This window comes from Calonectris borealis, chromosome 5, assembly GCF_964195595.1.
Source record: "Calonectris borealis chromosome 5, bCalBor7.hap1.2, whole genome shotgun sequence".
In the NCBI taxonomy this organism is placed as follows: Eukaryota; Metazoa; Chordata; class Aves; order Procellariiformes; family Procellariidae; genus Calonectris; species Calonectris borealis.
In genome coordinates this window covers 11,713,185-11,735,904 of record NC_134316.1, presented here as the reverse complement: position 1 = coordinate 11,735,904, position 22,720 = coordinate 11,713,185, and the positions used below count along the sequence as shown (strand labels likewise).

The window sequence follows — 22,720 nt, the reverse complement described above, 5'->3', positions numbered from 1 at the left end:
ATGTCCTCTATCTGGACCTCTGTATAAGGCCTTTGACACGGTCCCTCACAACATCCCTCTCTCTAAACTGGAGAGGTATGGATTTGATGGGTGGACTATCCAGTGGGTGAGGAATTGGTTGGATGGGTGCATTCAGAGGGTAGTGGTCAACAGCTCAGTGTCCAGATGGAGGTCAGTGGTGTCCCGCAGGGGTCCGTATTGGGATCGGTACTGTTTAATATCTTCATCAGTGACATAGACAGTGGGATTGAGTGCACCCTCAGCAAGTTTGCAGATGACACTAAGCTGAGTGGTGTGGTTGACATGCCTGAGAGATGGGATGCCATCCAGAGGGACCTGGGCAAGCTCAAGAAGTGGGTCCGTGTGAACCTCCTGAGGTTCAGCAAGGCCCAGTGCAAGGTCCTGCACCTGCATCAAGGCAACCCCCGGTATCCATACAGGCTGGGGGATGAAGGGACTGAGAGCAGCCCTGCCGAGAAGGACTTGGGGGTACTGGTGGACGAAAAGCTGGACATGAGCCAGCAATGTGCGCTCGCAGCCCAGAAGGCCAACCGTATCCGGGGCTGCATCAAAAGCAGCGTGGCCAGCAGGTCGAGGGAGGGGATTCTGCCCCTCTGCTCTGCCCTGGTGAGACCCCACCTGCAGTGCTGCGTCCAGCTCTGGAGCCCTCAGCACAGGAAAGACATGGACCTGTTGGAGTGGGTCCAGAGGAGGGCCACAAAAATGATCGGGGGGGTGGAATGCTTCTCCTGTGAAGAAAGGCTGAGAGTGTTGGGGTTGTTCAACCTGGAGAAGAGAAGGCTTCGGGAAGACCTTATTGCGGCCTATCAGTACTTAAAGGGGGCTTATAAGAAAGATGGTGGCAAACTTTTTAGGAGGGCCTGTTGCGACAGGACAAGGGGGAATGGTTTTAAACTAAAAGAGGGTAGATTTAGACTAGCTATAAGGAACATATTTTTTACAATGAGGGTGGTGAAACACTGGCACAGGTTGCCCCGAGAGGTGGTAGATGCCCCATCCCTGGAAACATTCAAGGTCACGTTGGACAGGGCTCTGAGCAGCCTGATCTAGCTGAAGGTGTCCCTGCCCACGGCAGGAGGGTTGGACTAGATGACCTTTAGAGGTCCCTTCCAAACCAAACTATTCTATGATTTTATGAAAGCAACAGTAGGTTGTCATCCACTTCAGGAGCTTGGAGAAGGTGGGGATGGCCTGATTTCTCTGTGCTTTGTATGCGCTTGCTGATGGCAGGAATTGCATAGCTTAAAGCTTTAGGGGTTTCTTTCAAAGGGATCCTGCTGTTACTGTCCTAAGCCTGTATCTGTTCTACTCGTGTCAGTCTCTTTGTTTTGTATTTTCTTTTGCATTTCTTCATGCCCCACTCTCCTTACTGTCCTGGTATGTTTGGCAAACAGATTTTGTAACTAGTTTCTTTTTCATTCCAAGATCTGTCTCTCCTTGTGGCAGCCTTTTGTTCTGTAGGCGTCATGATCAACTCTTGTCACTTCCAGAACTGGGCAGCAGATACTGCCAGCTGTATCTAGTCAATAGTTACTAGACTGATTCATAATTACTATTAATATTGGTTATGCAGAGTCTGCTTCTACCAATCATGGATCAAGCTTCTTTTAATTGTTCTTAAACATAAACTGGATTCAAGCCTTGATGTCTTACTCAGATATGTAACCAGGCAGTATGGCAAGTAGAAGCATTAGACAGTGAGACAGTCGAGCAGTACACAGTGGCAGGCTGTGTCCAAACAGACCATATCATGGTGTTCTTGTGTTTTCTCTATATCTTTAATTACATGCTCTAGTTTATGAACAGACACATTTTTCCTGTATTATAATAATCTTAAAAAGTGGTAGAGTTTTTGTATTTCCCAGTCTGCATGTTTTTCTGTACAGTGATGAAAGGGTTTTGCTTAGAGCTTTGTTGATTGCTTCGTTATTGTGCTACTCATTAGTTTGTTATTTGGCCAGTTATTTGCATTCTCAAGTACTCTTACTTCATTTGAGCTGTGATGTAAATTAGGCTTCTTCGCTGTCTTTTTTAGGTTCTAATGACATTGCTTTCCCCTGTAGTAGCCTCACACAAAGGACATCTCTAAAGCTTCTAAATTTCCCTCTGATTGCCCCACCACCACCATTTTTTTTTTTCTCTTCCAACTCACCTGTTCTCCCCCCAACTCTGACTTCTTTTATCTCCCTTACCTGTAATCACTTCCATTTTCCAGTTTCAGTCTTTCTGACTCCAGTAGTTGACTAATCTCCATGTTCTTTCTTTTCCCAGCCAACCTTGTATTATCACCATGTTGGTTTCTTGTTGAATCTGTTTCTCCTTTTCTTGCCGCAGTTTCTCGCTTTCTGGCGTTTTTTCCTTGCTTACCTTAACTCGATCATGATTTCCAGCCCATCACATACCTTTCTTTCCTCTCGTTTCTGATTTAAGTTATTCTTCTCTCTTATCTTTCCTGAAAATATCTCTCTTCCTCCACTTGCATTTGTCTTCCTTCCTTCTCACTTCTGAAGTCAGGTAACAGTCATCCAAAGAGTGCAAGAACTTTCACATCCAGGTGCTCAAACTGCATTTAGCCTCACTGAAAATTGCAGCAACCCTATACTGCAGTTACAGAATAATTTCATTTTTAATATCCAACTGGGGAAGCCCAGTGTTGGACAGATTTTTGAAAATGAGGCTTTTGGAATTGAAGTCTCAATAAGAAGTAAACTCGGTTTCTCAGAAAGGTTTATGGCTGTGGAGGTATTTCAGGAAGACAGCAAAAATCCCTTAGTCGTAAGATTTCCCCTGGCAGACATGAAATCCACACCCCAGAGAATGGGCACTGGAACTGGCAAAGGTAAGATGGTGAAATCCACACCCCAGAGAATGGGCGCTGGAACTGCCAAAGGTAAGATGGCTAAGGCAGAAATAGCTTTCCCCCTCCCCCCCGCCCCTTGGCTCTGCTCTTGGAAACAGCTTGTTTTGGCTGAAATACCCAAATTTATCCTAAACCAGACATTCAGCATGTGGTCAGTGTTGTCAGTTATAAGTAACTGAAGCAAGGGCTAATAATGAGACACTAGCAGATGGCCTTTATATCTGATATTGCCATGTTACTTTAGTAAGTGTAAAATTATGCAAAATGACTCTTGAAAAACTGACTCACAGTGTTTCAGTGACTCATTATTACATTTACTGTTTAACTCTTCTGCTGTTTTATTATGCAGTGAAAAGGAGGTAATAATGAAAGTCGATTAAGAATTTAACTAGACAGGAGAATTGGTTTTAGAATTGTTAGTTATCACTAAAAAGAAAACAAACTCTTGATTACTTTTTCCCTAGGTTTGAGTGAAATAAGCTACATGCACTCATGTCTCTCAGATATGTTTAACAAAAGGTAAGTTAGTCCACATTTGTTTCAGTTCAATTAAACTTGAACATGAGTCCTTCAGCTGTATGAGTTCTAAGTACATAATATGATTTAGCACAGAGGAGTAACTGATTTTTATATTCTTGCATCAGTAAATATTTCGCTAATATATTTTCTCTAGGTGGCAAGTGTACCCACTTCACTCACGTGTGACATTAGAGGAACAAAGTAATGTATTTTTGCCTACAGTTCCTGGCTACAGAAAAGTAAATATGTTGAATCATTACTTTTTAAAGTGTGTAAAACCTTTTGCTAGAGTAATAATAGCAAATAATAATGTGTATAAATTAATACTATCTGTGCCAACTCAAACCATTGTGTGAGGGCAAAGCAGTTTTGCTTTTTCAAGATGTAATTTGATTGCCTTTCTTACCAAGCTGTTGCTTTAACTGGTGTTTAGACCTCAAGAGAAGTGCAGTAACAAAGTTATCCTCTAATTATTGTGTGACACTGTTTTTATCCTTCAGAATAGTTTGTGTATGTCGATTCTTCTACCTGCATGACAGTATTATGCTGCTGGTGGCACTGCATAGCAAAGTAGTCCCCCAGTATGGGGGTCTCTTGCCTGCTTTGTACGCCACATTTTGGCTAGTGTCTTGGTTTTCTTTATCACTGCTAATAGTGGGGTGTTTTGTTATGACAAAGGCATAAGGAAATACTTCCATTCTTCCTTCATATTGTCATATGCTATAGTACTTTATTATGCTTTTCTGATCTTAGGACAAGAAAATAGAAGTTTTCTTGTGTTGTATTGCTTTTCTTAATATGCAGAGCAGAAATACTATGTTGCCATTGCATTTATATTTCTTCATAGCAAGTTGGGTTTTTCATGTAGAAACATTAATGTGAGTAATTTTTTCTTTATGCATTCCTTGCTCATTTTTTGCTTCAAAACTCAGGTTATTCTATCTACAAACATAGCTGAGAGCTCTGTAACAGTTCCTGATGTTAAGTATGGTAAGTCATCTAAATCTAGTAATTGTGTGCACACTGTATTTGTAGTGTTTTCCTAACTTGTGCTAGCCTAAATCTCCGCAACACGTCACCGTTTTACAAAGCATTGCTGTTGGAATTTAATTTTGACAGTTGTTGAATTCTTCCTTTCACAACAGAGAACAGTTTTAAATCTGAATATACGAACAAATAATAGAGCTACTGCATGGGGTGTTGGTTTTAATCTTCACTGGAAGGGGGGGAAAAATAATTTTAAATGCAGTAACAAGCAGAATCAGAGCTCATGTCACAAGTACCCTAAGCTTTTTATTTACATTCTGACTGTGTTTTGAAATAATTGCATAAGATTAACTGAATTCTAATATAGAATGTCTAAATGCAGAAATGATTGCCTTTTAATGCTTGTCATCTGCACTAACTGTTTATTATATTTATGTTGAAATCTATTTGCAGATGTGTTAGTATTCAGTGTCCTGGGTCTGGTTGTTTATAAATCTAGTGTTCTCTTTAGTGGTTTTCAAATAATTGAAACTTTCCTTTTCTGATGACACAAAATCAACCGGTATTTCTTCATCTGTCATGAGGATAAACTTTTGTAATAATACTAGATTTTTTTTTTTCTTAATTGCAGTGATAGATTTCTGCTTAACTAGAACTTTGGTTTGTGATGAGGAAACTAATTACCAAAGTTTGAGACTTTGCTGGGCATCTAAAACAAACTGTAATCAAAGAAAAGGTAAGATGACAATAGGTAATAGAAAAGAATTTTAGAAGCTAACCTTCATGGAGAATTCTACGTTGCTTTTCATTTTATTAACAGTGAAAAGCATGGATTATTTTTGCCATGAATAGTTTATACAAAAACGTAATTCCTTACCATGTCAGGATATTAAAATGTGACTAAACATCTATGCCTGAATGTTTTATTTTGTTCAAGTATTCTTCCAGAGGAGTGTTTTATATTTTATTGAAAAAATATTAAAATTCATAAAACTTATAAGGATTCTTTGTTATTTAATAGTCATTTTTTTATCATGGGCCATTTTTAAAACGGGGAGGTAGGTACTGCTAGGTATTTATTAACTACTTCTGAGTTTCAGCAGTAAAAGAAACTTTCATGTCTGTTTGTCACTCTTAAATCAGTTGAAATATCCGCAGCAGTGTCTCTAGTATAGACCAGTGTTTGTAGCACAAGGTTAAATAAGATTTCATATCAGCTCTTCTAGTAAGACTGTACTCTTGAATATGGAAATCTTTTAGTTTCAGTCAAAAAGAGTACTAAATAAATTAATAACAGTGACATCTTTAGATATAAAAATGTCCTTGTTTTTAAATATTATGAGGACTTCACAGTTACGGCTTGTGGTGGGTTGACCTTGGCTGGACCTTGGTGGCCAGGGGCCCACCAAGCCGCTCTGTCACTCCCCCCTTCTCAACTGGACAGGGGGGAGAAAAATCACAACGAAAGGCTCGTGGGTTGAGGTAAGGACAAGGAGATCACTCAGCAATACCCTTAGAGGCAAACCAGACTTGACTTGGGGGAAATTAGTTTCATTTATTACCAATCAAATCAGAGTAGGATAATGAGAAATAACACCAAATCTTAAAACACCTTCCCCCCACCCTTCCCTTCTTCCCAGGCTCAACTTCACTCCTGATTTCTCTACCTCCTCACCCTGAGCAGCACAGGAGGATGGGGAATGGGGGTTGCGGTCAGTTCATCACATGTCTCTGCTGCTCCTTCTTCCTCACACTCTTTCCTTGCTCCAGCGTGGGATCCCTCCTAGGGGAGACAGTCCTCCATGACCTTCTCCAACGTGGGTCCTTCCCACAGGCTGCGGTTCTTCACACACTGCTCCAGCGTGGGTCCCTTCCACGTGTCCTTTCCACGGGGTGCAGTCCTTCAGGAGCAGACTGCTCCAGCATGAGACCCCCATGGGGTCACAACTCCTGCCAGCAAACCTGCTCCAGCGTGGGCTCCTCTCCACGGATCCACAGGTCCTGCCAGGAGCCTGCTCCAGCGCAGGCTTCCCACGGGGTCACAGCCTTCTTCGGGTGCATCCACCTGCTCTGGCGTGGGGTCCTCCACGGGCTGCAGGTGCATATCTGCTCCATCATTAACCTCCATGGGCTGCAGGGGGACAGCCTGCCTCACCATGGTCTTCACCACGGGCTGCAGGGGAATCTCTGCTCTGGCGCCTGAAGCACCTCCTCCCCCTCCTTCTTCACTGACCTTGGTGTCTGCAGGGCTGTTCCTCTCACATATTCTCACTCCTCTCTTCCGGCTGCTGTTGTGCAACAGTGTTTTCCCCTTCTTAAATATGTTTTCACAGAAGCACTACCACTTGCTGATGGGCTCAGCTTTGGCCAGCGGTGGGTCTGTCTTCGAGCCGGCTGGCGTTGGCTCTGTTGAACGTAGGGGAAGCTTCTAGCAGCTTCTCACAGAAGCTACCTCTGTAGCCCCCCAGCAACCAAAACCTTGCCATGCAAACGCAATACACAGCTTTATTTCCATTTGGTTCTGGGTCAGTGTAGGTTATGCAACCAGCCAGTATACAACCAGTAGAAGCAGCATTTTGGTGCTTTTGGACTTGTTATGCACATGACTTAAAAGTACGGCCTAATTATCCGGTGGAGTATCCCACTGAGGGGAATACCCTTTAGTTTGTTGAAGTGAATGGTATTTGGATTTGTGAAGATAGACTTTCTGAATCAGAGTGTTTTCTATAAATAGTAGATCATAAAGATGTTTTGTTGTTCATCATGGTATCTTAAAAGTTGTTTATATAGAAGATTCTTGCTAGCTAGAGAGTCAAATAGGAAATCTGAGTATATTCGTGTAAAGAAATACAAACGCAAAGCTTATTTACTCTGCATGTAGAATCTTCAGTTTGGGGGTATGCTAAAACTTGCATTGACATATTTATCTATATTAAATCTAGATTTGGTAGGACTTGCCTTTTGCTAGTTTTGAGGAAGTGTACGTTAGCGCAGGATTTGTCATGTCTTTTCAACTGAGAAAGATGGGTGCTGATTTGAGGGCAATTATGTGAAAGAGGTATTTGAGTGAAAAGCTTAAATAACTCTTTTGTTAGTTACTGCTGCTACAAAAGCAAAATTGTTTCATCCGATCCTTATGTAGGAAAGGATAGAGAGAATGTCTCCACTGGGCCTGTCTGCTGCAAGAGAGCAAAATACTGGTCAGCTGCAGCATCAGCTGTCACGTGCTGCTCAACTGCCCAGAGGGCTTGTAGATGGATGGGTTTTGAACAGCTTGAAACTTGGGCAGTTTACAAATCGGTGTTTTGTTCTTTTATGTGAAGGTCGTGCTGGACGTGTTTCCAAAGGGTATTGTTATAGGCTTGTACACAAGGACTTCTGGACAGACTTTATTCCAGAGAAGTCAGTGCCTGAGATACTGGTAAGACTTTCGGGGAATATAAAGAATTTTTTTAATGTGGTCATAGCAGAGACAGTAAAAAGAAGTTTTACTTTACTTTTCCTGAAGACAGTGCATGATTTGAATAGTTAGTAATAGCTGTAACGCTGAATAGAATTCAAGTTGTCAAATAATTGACGAAGACCATTCCATATAGTTTTCTTCATAGAAGGAGATGCATTATAGCAGTGAAATGGATGTGGGTTAGAAATAAGCAAGCTATTCAAAAGAAAAATATCCTTAGTTACACAAAATTAATTTCAGGTTTTACTAAATTGTAAACTTTACCTTATTTTTCATATAAAACACTTTGTCACACTTCCCATGGGGGGAAGGTAACAATAACATTGTCTTCCCTTCAGCGTTGTCCGTTGGGAGCTACAGTCTTAAAAATAAAGAAGCTTGATATGGGGGGACCAAAAGCGTTGCTGGCAACAGCTCTTTCTCCACCCAGTGTAGGTGACATTGAACGCACCATACTTCAGCTGAAAGAGGTAGGCATTCTTTTAATGTTACTAAAATCAAGGTAGTAAAAATGTACTGTAGAAATGTTTTTCTTGGTATTTAAGGTAGTAGTAGCCTTAATTGGAACCTGAAATAGGAACTGTGTTTAGAGAATCTTTTCTCACATTTGTGTGTTGTTTGGTCACCGTCCTCTTCAGCATAATTTCTGCAATTACTTCATTAAAACAGGATTATAATTTCACCAGGGAGTAATGGTACTGTTTGTGCACTAGCATCTGTGGTGAGAAAAAAAAGAAAAAAAAAGTAAGAGAACTTGAACTCTTGAGTGAAATTGTTTATTAATAAGCAGCAAAATCACACTCTTACACCTTATGATGTATAGCGGTCAGCCTGAAGATCCCTTTCTGACCTGTACAAGGAAGTTGGTGATTTTGCTTTTCAATTATGAAGTTGGTATGGGGTAGAACATTCATTGCTTTTAAACTTTTTCTTTTCCAAAGTGCATGAGATTTGTATCATTTGTAGCTTGCTTTTATATCCAATATATGTAGTAGAAGCTTTGGTTTCAAAATACTAGGCTTTTAAAATTGATTTAAGAACTTCAACTTAATTACAGTTTTGATACTAATTAATGTTGCTTTGAGATAATTGCTTCTTGTCTTGTTTTCTTACATTTATATTTACTTCGTCAACTTTTACAAGTGAACAAATTTCAATTTCTCTAGCTGGGAGCACTTACAACTTGTGTACAAACAGAAGAAAATCCACATGATGGTGAGCTGACTTTCTTAGGAAGGGTGTTGGCACAGTTGCCAGTGGATCTGCATCTTGGAAAATTGATAGTCCTTGGGCATGTCTTCGGGTGCTTGGAAGAATGCCTTATTATAGGTAACTGAAAGAAGAACATGTGAAAACATCTCTCTAAAAACAAATGATTTGCAAGTTTTCATTTTGATTTGTTTTTGTTACAGCTGCAGCACTCTCCTTGCGGAATTTTTTTGCGGTACCTTTCAAACAGCATGTCGATGGATACAGGTATTACCCTAGATGTTTTACAGCTTCCTGACTACATTTGGGGGCAGAGGGCTAACTTGACCGCTAAATATAATTTTTCATGTCATGAGTCTAATTTTCTGTCGAAGTGCCAAGCAGTGCAAAAAGAAGCTTTTCCAGGGCAGCTGAGATACTGAAATCAATTTCTATGTGAACTAATTAGTATCACAGAGCTAACTCATCCTTTTCTGAGTACAAGACCTGATTCTTCAGCTTTGCCTTTCTGATGTGAACATGTGGCATTGTCTATTAAAATGTTTTTTAAACATAATAAAAAAAAAAATCCTTGCTATCCTGCCCACACAGTTTACCTTCAGCAAGGAGATGTGAATAAGAACAAATAATTACAATAAATGTATTGACCTTTAGAATCATAGAATTATAGAATCATTAAGGTTGGAAAAGACCTCTAAGATCATCGAGTCTAACCATCAACTCAACACCACCATGCCCACTAAACCATGTCCCTAAGCGCCTCATCTACACGTCTTTAAAATACTTCCAGGGGTGGTGACTCAACCACTTCCCTGGGCAGCCTGTTCCAAGGCTTGACCACTCTTTCAGTAAAGAAGTTTTTCCTAATGTCCAATGTAAACCTCCCTTGGCACAACTAAACCTGCCTTGGCACAACAACCTTGTTTATTAGAGTCCTGGAAGGTGTTAATAGTGTAGCATTCTGAGCTGTATAATACATTCAATATTTGAAAAAAATATTGTTCATAATTCTTTTTGTTTGTATTGCCAGGAACAAACTGTTTTTTGCTGGGAATAGTAAGAGTGACTGTATTGCAATTGTGAATGCATTTAAGGTAAGTCTCTTTTCCGGCTTATCTTCCAGTGAAATCTGATAGACGAAGATGGAGGTTCTCACCCTTGTAGGATCAGTGTAGGATTTGTGCTTTGAAGTTGTTAAAAACTTCACATTACTCCTACCTACTTAGTGATACTTTTTGAAGGCTGTGTCCTACCGTATAACACTACTAGTTCTGATGAGTTAATTTTTACCACTGTGAAGGAGCTGCACAAGTTTGCACCAAAGTAAGGTGGCGAGAAATGGGTAAAAATGGGTTGCAAGGCTCGCTTTGTGGGTATATTCCGTACTTTTCAGTTCCCTATGGCATTTGAGGTATTTGTTTTACTAAGCAGATGGAAAACAGCATGAAGGGTGGAGAAAGAGAGTGAGAGCATGCTGCTTATCTCAGTCTTCTGCTTGCTGGAAGCAGGAGCAGATCTTGAACAAGATGAGAACCAGAGGCCCAGGTTCTCTTGACCCACAGTGATCCTTTCAATAAAGGAGCTGTTTTATGTGGGGAGGCAATCCGGGAAGGTTTACCTGTGTCATTCCAGCTACTATAAAATTGATGTCTCATTGCCTCCAGCAGAAGAAATGGTGGCTAACTGGTAAGCAGAGTGAAGTTTCTGGAATTAATAACTTGAGGTGCTGAACAAATTTCTAATGTAGTGTATCTGCTTCCTCTGTGCTACTGAGGATCCCACTGCAGCTGTTACAAATCTTGTTATGAGATTGAAGTCTTCTGAATTGTAGTACTTACTGGTACTATGCCTTCTCATGCTTCTCTTGAAGGTCTGCTTGGTTTATTTTCCTGTGTCTTAATACAGATGTGCTGTATTACATCTGTGCTGCTTCAAGACTTCTTTCCAGATTGTCTCTGAGCCTTTGTAGGAGGGAATGGTAAAAGCCCTGTCATGGGCAGCAAGAAATTTGTATTTGCTGCAGACCTGTCTTCCAAATTACAGATACCCAGAACATACAGCCCTCAGTGGTTCAGGAAAGTCTTTGATCATACTGAGTTCTGCTTCCTAATAAACCAAATTTTTTTTAGAAAATAACAGTTGTTTGGGTAAAATGTTTTTCATCAACCTTGAGGGTGTTTAAATGCTGTTGAATTAAAATATGATTAACTTTTTTAAATAAATACCATAAAGCATTTATTAATTTATCTAAACAGGTAGGCTTGTCTCCTGTAATTTGCACAATTAGCAGTAATCAGGATAAAATTCCAGTAAGAAAGACTATATTCTAGGTTTTCCAGTGTGTTCCTTATTTGTTCTCTAAAAAAGTCTCATCTTTCACCAGCTAATAGTCGTGTGGACAATGTCCCGTATCAGCTCAGTGAGAACAGATTTACACAGGGACATTTTGTTGTTGCAAATACTGATTGATTCAAAATCACTGAACTGTTGTGGTGTGAAGTTGCTTCAGTCTGCTAGCTAAGAAGTTACACTACAACTGATAGCAGGTTGCTGCTTTTCTCTTATCTTTACTGTTTTGCTTCAGGTTGGCTTATTATCTAGGAAGGCTTGCAGTGTTTGTAAATGAATGTTAGTATGAGCTTAAAGCAGGACTGAGGTGTCTTGTCTCTGGCCATGAATGTTAATAACCTGATGACTCTCCATCTCTTCCAAAATGACTGTAGCTTTCTTGTTACTGTGCTTTTGTGTAGGCAATCCGCTCATGATCAGAGGAAATTCTGGTTTATCGTAAATTCACTTTGGTCAGGGCTGAAAAATTTACATCTTTTCTGTGGCGTTTATCTCTCTATTGTAATAACCAAAAATAAAATGCCAGAAACACATTGATGTTGGTAGCTCCCTTTTAACCAAGGGCAGTTTGGGCTGGTAAATTCTAGCACAGAATGAGTTTGGTGTCCTTTCTCCAGACTTCATAGCTTTGACTTTGTAATATCTTATTCTATCCAAATGTGATTTTTCTGTACGCTTGGCTGTTCGGAAGCTTAGTACCATGGACAGAGGTTAAGCCGTGCAGTTACAAGCCGAGCTGGTACAGCATAGGAAAGGCTTCTGCTAGAGAAACTTATTATTCAAAATCTGTTTTCCATTATGGATGGTCTGACATGTTCTGTAATCTTCTGGAGACTCCAAAATCTTCAGCTGCAGATTTAATTTATTCCATTTTGTGTATGTTGGCCTTTTTTCACTTTGGTGAAAGCTGACTTGTTTTTCTATACTCTGGTGTCAGAATTTTATGAAGCACAGGCATGTATGCCATATGTACCCACTAATCCTGGGGCTCAAGCATCATCTTTTCTGAATTCCCCTTATCCTGTTGTATACTGTATTTCCCTTGTGTGCTGTTGATCTGAAGGTGATATTTCTATAAATTAGTATGTTGTCCGGGAAAATCAACACAAACATTCAAACAGAGCTTCCTGTGCAGTATCTCTATATGTGAGTGATGTGAAAGCTTTATGTTTTGAATGGCTAAGTATCAGAAAATAACGGGGAAGGAACTTGTCTTCAAACTCCCAGGTTCAGATTAGGTTTATTCCAGGGTAGGCTGAAGTTCTGTGAATCATTAGCACGTCTTTTTTAAGCCCTTGCTTATGCAAAGGTTTCAGTGAATTAGAAGAGGTCAAAAGCTTTGGTAGTAGAAGGAGGAGAATCCAGGGAGATAAAGGCTAATCAGCCTGGTTTAAGTGATATAATTTTAAAAAGAGAGCGTTTTCAAAAGAAAAAATAATATCAAATAAGTGGAGTTTATTTTTCTGACATAAGATAAGGCTTGGGTATGGAAGTGCTGGATATCAAAAGCATTATTTAAAATCAGTACATCAGACAGCCTCAATCAAGGTAGAGAAATGCAGTCTGGCTATTCAACTATGCTAATAGTCAGTGTCCACAGTAAGCTGGAAAATTTACTATGAGGTGGCTTGCTGTCAGACTAGAAGAAATGGGTTCTGCAGGCATCTGTCATAGATTTGCTGCATAATAATGAAATTGTTTTCATTAATATCCTGGGTATGTTAATTTCTCTTCCAGCCCTGTTTTCTGGGAGGCATCCATGTCAGAATTGTATCTGAATCAGTCAGTTCACTTACTTTTGTCCCAAAGCAAGGAGAAAATAAAGGCTCTGAAAGTAGCTTGCTTTATTACAGCATCAAATCATAGCATCCAAGTTGTTCTACTTATGAATGTTTGCGTGTGCTTTAATATTCAGTCTGTCTCCTCTCAGAAAACTAGGTGGATAGCCTGTTGTATATTGCTCTGTTATCAGGGCTGTTGTACCTCTCCCAACACAAATTAGGACTTACTCCTTTAAAGCCTTGGGACATAACATTCTCGGTCTGCTTTTGGAATGCACCAAGATCCAGAATCTCTAAGCTATGTCCAGAAATTCAGTGACCTAAATGCTATGTTTCCAATTTAGTTGCCGGAGCTGATGGCAAGTTTGAGGCAGTATATGGCAAGTTTGAGGCAGTATATGTAATCACAGTTCATCCAATAGTGCTTAAACTCCTTTTCAGTCTGTGGATGCGGCATTGCAGGCCATAACCTCTAAGCTGACTTGAAGGCAGAATAGTTGTCTTCCTACAGCAATTCTTGTTCTTTAGCATGTCGTGCTACAACATTTGTAACACTGCCACACTTTCAGCCCTCCAGTAATGCATTCTTAGAATTACATTTTGCAGCCACACCACTTTGTGTGCTCGCATATGAGCAAAGGAAGACCCGGAGTTCTTGCCCACCCTCAACAAAATAGAGTAAGACTATTCATAAGAGTGAGGAGTATTTATATCTGCTTAGGAACCAGCCAGGCAAGCATCATATTAGACTAGAATAATTAAGTAATTAAGGCTGGAAAGGACCTCAGGCCGCCTGTAGTTCAGTCTCCTGCTCAGAGCAGGTTCAGCCATGAGGTCAGTCAAGGTTACTCAGGGTTTTATAGACAAGATCCTCAAAAACCTGATCTAAGTTGGCCCTGCTGTATGGGATGTTGGAACAATTGATCTGAAGAAGTCTCCTCCATCCTAAATTACTGTGATTCAGATTTCCCTATACTCTTTTGTGCTTCAATATTTGTAGTCTGTGTTAGCCCAAGGGCATCTCTGGTTTTTAAATGGGTGTTAAAAAATTATCTTCAGTATAGGTATGGCAAAAACTTTGTAGTTTTAAATGTCACATTAGTATTTGTAATAATTGTAATAAGCACCACAGTTTGTGCCTGAATACTACACCACTTCTTTCTTAGGCATGGCAGGCCTGCAGACAAAAAGGGGAGCTGAGACACCCCAAGGTTAGTTAAACTTTATTTCTTCTTTCCTATTGAAGGTTGGTGACTTCAGTGCTGGAGTACTTTATATTCTTAGTAAGTAATTTTTGCTCGCAATCCTCCTTTATAATAGTTACAATTTTTCATAAGTAAATAGAGGCATAGGCTTTGAGAGAACATGAGTCTTTGAATCCAGTGCTGAGTATTTGCTGAGTATTTGAAGGCAGTCCCTTATGTAGTCCCTTTCACAGATGGATCAACAGTGGCCAGAGGGTTTGAAATCCAAGCTGAAAAGGGAAATTGAGCTGTAGTTGAAAGAAATATTTTTAATAAGCATAAGTGTCTCTTTTTTATTTTTTTTAAAGAAACACACAAATCTTCCCCCCCAAAAAAAACCCCTGAAAGATGGAAAATCTTTATGTGCATCAGTCACAAAAAAACAGTAGTATGTACACAATAACTGCCTCCAGTCTTCCTTTTGTGTGTATAAGATAAAATCTTTTTTATTTCTCTGCTTCTTTCAGAGCATAATATGCTTTATGAATACCAGTGCGTAACATACACTGAGTTATAATGAGTAGCCAAGACGGCCAGAATCTGTCTGATAAAATTATGCATCCAGATAAAGCAGCTCTGTTTTTTTGGAGGAAGTGTCCATCTTAAAGTACATTCTGTAGTAGCAACACAGAGGAGTTGGACTTGTAGGTTTATATGAAAAATTTAGATGACCCACAGGTGGTAACCAAAGTGTAGTTTATTAGTCAAATATGTAATTGTCTTATATTTTCACACATGTCCTAATATTCAATTGATATGGATGCAAAGAAAGCTGTGAAACGAGATCAAATTCTTCCATCGCTGTATATAACTATTAATTGTGTCTACACAGAAGAATACGAGAGAAAGCTTACTAGCAGTAGAAGAAACAAGTTTCTAACAATTTTTGCATTTTTCACTTTTCTTTTCCAGGAAGAGCTTGAGTGGGGTCGATCATATTGTATTCATATCAAGAAGGTCAGAGAGGTATGATGAAACAGATAATAATTTTTGTAAGCAGAAGGACTTAACTCTCCTTATTTTCTACAAATGTTAAGATCTTGGATAAGCCTACTGTATTATTATGTATCTATCAATATATATAGATGTATATTTTCTTTAAATAAAGAGTGAATTTTTAGGTTTTGTTTCTTTAGGGGAGGAGAGATGGTACTATTTAAAGTTGTCGGAGAGTATTGGGACTCCAGGTACAATTTAAGACAGATCAGACAGAAGCGTTATTGGCTATGATCATAGTGAGCAAATATTCGGGCAGCATTCGCCCCTCTGCTCCTCTCTTTTCTCTCAAGTGGTTGCAGAGACCCCATTTATATACAGTTTCGAAGAAAGGAAGAAGGTGAGGAAAATCATTGTAATGTTAACAAAGCCAAGTATGCATTCTTCTGAAGAATGGGCTTCAGATAATCATTTGTATGTTAATAAGGCCAAGTACCCATCCCTGGGAGAGGTGGGCTCTTTAAGTAGCTTAACTGCCACAACTGATACTATGGAAAGATGGCTCTTCGTGGAATCTGTAGGAGTGGCACATCCAGTATTATCTTAGCTCAGAAGTGGGGGTTGGAAACAGTCAGACTGCTAGCTTTTAGACAAAAGGAATTTTCCTTTTGTTAGGATAAACAAAGTGGTGTTAAACTGTTAACTGTTTAACATTTTTTAAGAGACCTCCAGTATTATTTGGTATTTCTATAGGTCCCTCAGATACAGCAGTTGTGATGTGATTGCTGCCTGTTGTTACATAACACTTGTTTTATAGGTAGGATAATTTTAAGCAAATACCGTTTATATAATGAGGACTGGACTTGAAAATTTGTGGGGCTTTGTTGCTAACATTACTGCAGTGATTAATGAAAACTCTGCATCACAAAGGGCTTCGAGCTTAATGTGATATGTTGAGAGGCGAAGTAAGTAAAACTGAGTAACTGTGGTTGGCAGAGCATGGCTTTGCCTGTTATTCCAGCGGGTCATACCTTTGCCATAAGCAGTGTAGGGCCTGTGTTCAAAAAGCATGGGGAAAAAAAAGCTTTTCATAGTAAGCAACCATCTGGATAAGAAATGCCAATAGTTTTTTAGCTTGTATATCTGCTATCAAGGAAGAAGAGATGAGAAAAAAGCAAATTGTGTAAAACTGGAGAGCTGAACGATCAGTCTTATGTGATAGCCTCCTGGGTAGTTGGTGTTCTCTTGGCCCAATTTCAGATAATTCAAGAAGAGGTTGTGCATGACATAATAGTTCAGGAGTTTAGAATGGATACCTACATTAACACTTATTAAGAAGATTCAGGTTTTTTATTTGCCACACTTTCAGATACTAATTTTATAATTCCTTGTGTGGATTTGCAGAACTGAGGTAGCCACACAGACTGGTTTCTGATTATGGTAGTTGTCCTATTGTCACCGAAATCGGGAAGGAACCTCGTAACACCAATGTAGTGTTAAAAGGCAGGCATTCTTTATTAGCAGCGCTGGGGACACGGGGGATCGCTCCACCACAGCGTGTCCAATTTGTTGCACCTTTCACCATAAATTTATACAACAAAATCATAAATATACATAGCATTACATCATTTACTAATACATATGCATGACCAGTCTTCGCTTCGTATTAAAATGAGCTCTCCTCCCATTTGCGCCTGCGCACTGTTGCTTGGTGGTGGTCGTCAGGGGTCTTGGAGATGAAGGCCAGTGACTCCTCTTCGTCACTGTTGGCTGACCCTTTTACTTTGCGCAGACTCAGTGGCCTCTTGGCTTCTATCCGACCTAGGTGATTTGCTTCAACTGGTTTCTTCTAAGCATCAGTTGCTTCTTACAATAGTATGCTAAATTATCTTCTAATATTTAACAAACCAACAGTCCCTCATGTTCCTAAATTTATTTGTACTGTACTGTACTATAGAAACATGAACAGAACACTCTACCTGAATTTATAATAACTATTTGCTTCAAACATTACTCCTAGCAACTCGTGATTTCTTTTGATCATTAGTTTGATTGGAATTTAACCCAATCATGGTTTGGGGCTTTACAGAGAAATTTAAAGTAGCAGCACTGCTTGGTAACTGTATGGTAACATTTCCCCCCTTTGGAAGTCTTGAAATTTTATTTAATTTCAATACTTCCACAATATTAACTATTTACAAAGGCAGGATTCGTGTTTGCTAGATTGTAATTGTCACCACTATTTCCTACTAGTGCGAGAGTGATTTTTCGATCAACGGCAGCCTTCCTTGTGAACTCTCTTTTCAAGCAATAATAGATAAGCAATATTACTAAGGAAATAATTAACAAACACAATACAGTACTAATTAAAGATTTTACCCAGGAACTTAGGTTCCATCCCAGTCCACTAAAGATTTTGTCAAACCAATTTTCTTGCATGTCTGTTTGAATTTCTTGAGTGTTCTTTTCTATTTGTCCTAACAAATCCAAATCATGTTCTACATCTTGTGTAACATTTGGGATATGTATGCAACAATGATCAATTCTATCTTTCAAATATCCACAAACTCCATGTTCTTTTAACAGAAGCATATCTAGAGCCATTCTATTTTGCAAAGTCATTTTTGAAGTGGCTTGGAGTTGTAAATTTAATTGTTTAAACCCTTTTCTTGTCACATTAGCTAATTTTTCTACTTGCCCTGTTAATTTATATAACCAAGCCCTATTCCTATACGTTGATAGGGGAGCTAACAAGGACTCTAAGGCCCAGCCAATTTTCACTCCTACTGAGGGTTCATTCCATCTTTCTTCCTCAACTTGTGACCTCTTTGCACGAACCAATCTTAAATTTTCAAGAGCACCTTTAAAAGGAGCCTTTTTCCAAATTGGACATAATGTTGGCATTCCTAAAGTAATTTGCCTCACCTTTTTATCCATGGATAAATGGGTGGTCCAGGTTCCATCACTCATTGCCCAAACTAAATGTCCTGGACTTTGAATAGTGGATTTCTTGCAACTAAAAACTGCATCTCTTTTAAGCTTATATGGATCATTAAGAATCAGATCATTTTTAAGACCTCTACACCAACACCCATATTTCAATGCAGCTGCCAAAGGGGGAATATTTTGAATTGTTTTGTCTATTGTACTACAATTATATATTTTTTTACAACTCCACCAAGATACTATATTTTCCTTTTCTCGGGAAGCGGCTTCTTTATCATTAATAACTGATAGAGCTTGAAAAACTGTTCCATCCCAAGTAAAACACCAAGATATATTAGAGATATATTGAAATTGAGACAGAATTGTCATTGACCATACGGAATCCCATGCAACTTTTCCTTGAGCGGTCTGGTTGGTTTGTCTACAATCCCATTCCATAACTATTTGGCTAACATTTTTCTTTACTGGCTCCTTATATGAGCACCATCCCACATTATTAAATCTTCCAATTTTAGTGAAAACAGACCCTGGAAGTTTCTCACAATCTGACCTACTTCCGGGACTTTTCCACTGTTTCTGAATGTAATCAATGCGTTCCTGCCATTGCTGTTTTGGACGTTGCTCACAATGAAGCTCATTTTTATTCAAATTTGTCGTTAAAATTCCCCATGGAATCGACTCACCTACTGCTCTCGGAATTGGGAGGCATGCCGTTATTTGGGTGACATTTTGCAATTTAGCAAACTCCTTTATCAATCCTATCATTAGATTTTCTTCCGGAGTCCTTTTGGGAATGTGTATCAATTGCTCTGATGATTCTTCAATTTCTGTTTTGTTCATTTGATTTCCTTCTTCTCCAAATAAAGTTCCCACCAATATTAATTGCCAGATTAACATATATTTTCTTACAATCAGACACATTTTAGAGTCAATTTTGCAGTTTCTGGATCCCTATTAATAATTTTCCACGACGGGGCCTTCTTTACTCGAGTGTAATGTATCCACGGCTCCACTCCTTCTACTTTGATTGCAGTGTAAGTTGTTAACAGTACCTGGAAGGGTCCCTTCCACTTCTCCTGCAGTGGTTCAGAGTTCCAGGTTCTTACATATACAAGATCACCTGGCTGATACTGATGTACAGGCGTATCCAAGGCAAGTGATCTAGTCAATACCACATATCTTCGGAGTGCTCCAAGGACTTTCCCTAAAGAAATCAAATATCTTTTCAAATCAGTTTCCCCAGTTACCTTAATATCCCCTGGGATTAAAGGAATTTGGTATGCCTTACCATACAAAATTTCATATGGACTTACACCGTCTTTTGATCTTGGTTGAATTCTAATTCTTAAAAGAGCCAACGGTAAAGCCTGTGGCCACCTCAAAGATGTTTCCTGGCAAATTTTACTTATCTGTCTTTTCAATGTTTGATTCATTCTCTCTATTTTTCCACTTGACTGTGGTCTCCAGGGGGTATGTAGGTCCCACTTGATGCCTAAAATTTTGCTAATTTGCTGGACCATTTCTGCCACGAAATGCGGTCCCCTATCAGAAGACATTCCTATCGGTACTCCAAATCTAGGTATTATTTCTTTCAATAATATTTTGACTACCTCTTTGGCTTTGTTGGTGCGGCAAGGAAAGGCCTCCGGCCATCCAGAAAATGTGTCAATCAACACTAACAAATATCTACACCCATTTTGCCTGGGTAACTCAGAAAAATCAATTTGCCAATAATCTCCAGGAGAATTTCCTTGCTTTATTACTCCTAACGGTGGCTTCTTTTGGTTCAAAGGATTATTCTTATGACAAATTAGACACTTAGCTACTATTGATTTAACTATTCCTGTCATTCCCACGCAAACTGCAAATGTTTTCAAATTAGATATCATTGCATCTATTCCCCAATGTGTCTGCTCATGCTTTTCTCTTGCAAGTTCTATCATAACCTGCGGGGTCACTATTACTTGTTTTTCCGGTGTTACCCACCATCCTTCGGCATTTTGGGATGCCTTTAATTGCTCTGCCAATTGGTTATCCAATTTACTATATTTTGGTTTTAAATCAGGGAGTTTTATGTGTTTTACTGGTACTAGTGCAAGGATGCCTTGTTTTGCTGCCTCTTTCGCAGCTTTATCTGCCAATCGATTACCTATGTTTACTACTGTTTGACCAAATTGGTGGGCTTTGCAATGCATTACTGCTACTTCTTTCGGTTTCTGTACGTCTTCTAGAAGTTGGAGAATTTCTTCCTTGTATTTTATAGATGTTCCTTGAGCTGATAACAATCCTCTCTCTTTCCAAATAGCTCCATGAGCATGGATCACACCAAACGCATATTTAGAATCAGTCCAAATGTTTACCCTTTTTCCCTCGGCAATTTGCAGAGCTCGCCTTAATGCAACCAGTTCTGCTTTCTGTGCTGAGGTATTTGTAGGCAGCATCCTTGATTCCAGTACCTCGGTGGTGGTGACAACAGCATACCCGGCCATTCGCTTTCCTTCCTGGACAAAGCTGCTTCCATCAGTAAACAGTTCCAAGTCAGGATGTTCCAGGGGTTCATCTCTCAAATCCAATCTACTGGAATAGACTTGTTCAATGGTTAGCAAACAATCATGTTCTAAACTTCCTGCTGGATTCTCTGCTGTTAGAAATATTGCTGGATTGACAATTGGTGTGGTTTTCAATTCCACATCATCTTGTTCCAATAGGACAACCTGGTATTTTAGCATTCTGCTAGGGGACAACCAATGACCCCCCTTTTGCTCTAGAACAGTTATCACCATGTGTGGGGCATATACCACCAGCTTCTGTCCCATAGTCAGCTTTCGAGCCTCTTGGATCAACAACACTGTTGCTGCTACAGCGCGCAAACATCCCGGCCATCCTTTACTCACATTATCAAGTTGTTTGGAGAAATACCCAACCGGTCTTTTCCAGGATCCCAGTCTTTGTGTCAGTACTCCCAGAGCCAGATGTTGTCTCTCGTGCACAAACAGCTCGAACGGCTTAGTCACATCAGGTAGTCCTAAAGCAGGAGCCATCATCAATGCTTTCTTTAGTTCTTTAAATGACTTTCGGCATTCAGGTGTCCAGGTCAAATACCGGTCTTTGGATTCTTTCAAAGCCTCGTATAGTGGCTTTACATATAGTCCATAGTCCACAATCCAAAGTCGGCACCATCCAACCATTCCCAAAAAGGCTCTCAATTCCTTTGGGCTATTGGGTTCAGGGGTCTGACAAATTGCTTCCTTTCTTTCATTCCCCAATTGTCTTTGTCCCTGGGATATTTCAAAACCCAGGTAAATCACAGTTTCTTTTCCTATTTGGGCCTTAGTCTTAGAGACTCTATATCCACCTTGGCCCAGGAAGTTCAATAAACTAATAGTACTCTCGAGGCACTCCTTTTTGTTTTCTGCCGCTATCAAGATGTCATCCACATACTGTAACAATGTGCCTTTCCCCTGATTCTGTCTCTTCCATATTTCCAATTCTTTTGCCAATTGGTTTCCAAATATTGTAGGGCTATTTTTAAACCCTTGTGGAAGTACAGTCCATGTCAATTGTGTCTTCCGTCCTGTGGTAGGGCTTTCCCATTCAAAAGCAAATATGCTTTGGCTTTTTGCATCCAGGGGTATGCAAAAGAAGGCATCCTTTAAATCCAATACCGTAAACCATTTATGTTCCTCTTTTAAAGAGGTCAATAAAGTATATGGGTTAGCTACAACTGGATGCATGTCTTGCACTATTTGATTTATAGCTCTCAAATCTTGGACTAATCGATATTCTCTTCCTCCAGATTTCTTTACTGGCAATATGGGAGTGTTATATTCTGATTCACATTCTACCAAGAGCCCATATTCTAAAAATTTTGTAATCAATTCTTCTAATCCTTTCCGAGCCTCCCACTTAATGGGGTATTGTTTTTGTCTTACCGGCTTGGCTCCAGGTTTCAGGTTTACTTTTACCGGTTCTGCCAACTTAGATCGTCCTGGTTTTCCACTCGCCCAAACCAATGGAATTACTGCATTTTCCACTTCTTCTGGAATTTGTCCTTCCTTGGGGAAATCCTGCAACATAAACGCCTTTGCCTCTATAATTTTTGACTCCGGTACTAACAATTTAATTTCCCCATCTCTAAAAGTTATCTGTGCATTTAACTTACTCAACAAGTCTCGCCCTAATAAGGGCAATGGGCATTCTGGCATATATAAAAACTGATGAGTTACCCACCGCTTTCCCAATTTAAACTTTAATGGTTCTAAAAAGGGTCGGTTCTCTCTTTGCCCTGTCGCACCAACAACATTAACTGATTTACTACTAAGTCCCCCCTTACACATATTTAGTACTGAATAGGTAGCTCCTGTATCTACTAAAAATTCTATTTCTTCATCCCCTAGCCTTAACA

The 22,720-nt window shown here is 39.6% G+C and overlaps 1 protein-coding gene across 2 annotated transcripts in view; it reads left to right on the top strand.

Annotated features, from left to right (window-relative positions):
• TDRD9 (tudor domain containing 9) overlaps positions 1-22,720 on the top strand; it is a 92,654-nt gene that overhangs the window by 42,928 nt on the left and 27,006 nt on the right. For both annotated transcript variants that reach the window (XM_075150958.1, XM_075150957.1), the window contains exons 10-20: positions 3,346-3,400; positions 3,555-3,639; positions 4,333-4,390; positions 5,019-5,123; positions 7,711-7,808; positions 8,189-8,320; positions 9,017-9,179; positions 9,263-9,326; positions 10,090-10,153; positions 14,356-14,400; positions 15,346-15,399. In XM_075150958.1, the coding sequence (XP_075007059.1) occupies positions 3,346-3,400; positions 3,555-3,639; positions 4,333-4,390; positions 5,019-5,123; positions 7,711-7,808; positions 8,189-8,320; positions 9,017-9,179; positions 9,263-9,326; positions 10,090-10,153; positions 14,356-14,400; positions 15,346-15,399 (923 nt within the window). The remainder of the gene's footprint in view (positions 1-3,345; positions 3,401-3,554; positions 3,640-4,332; positions 4,391-5,018; positions 5,124-7,710; positions 7,809-8,188; positions 8,321-9,016; positions 9,180-9,262; positions 9,327-10,089; positions 10,154-14,355; positions 14,401-15,345; positions 15,400-22,720) is intronic.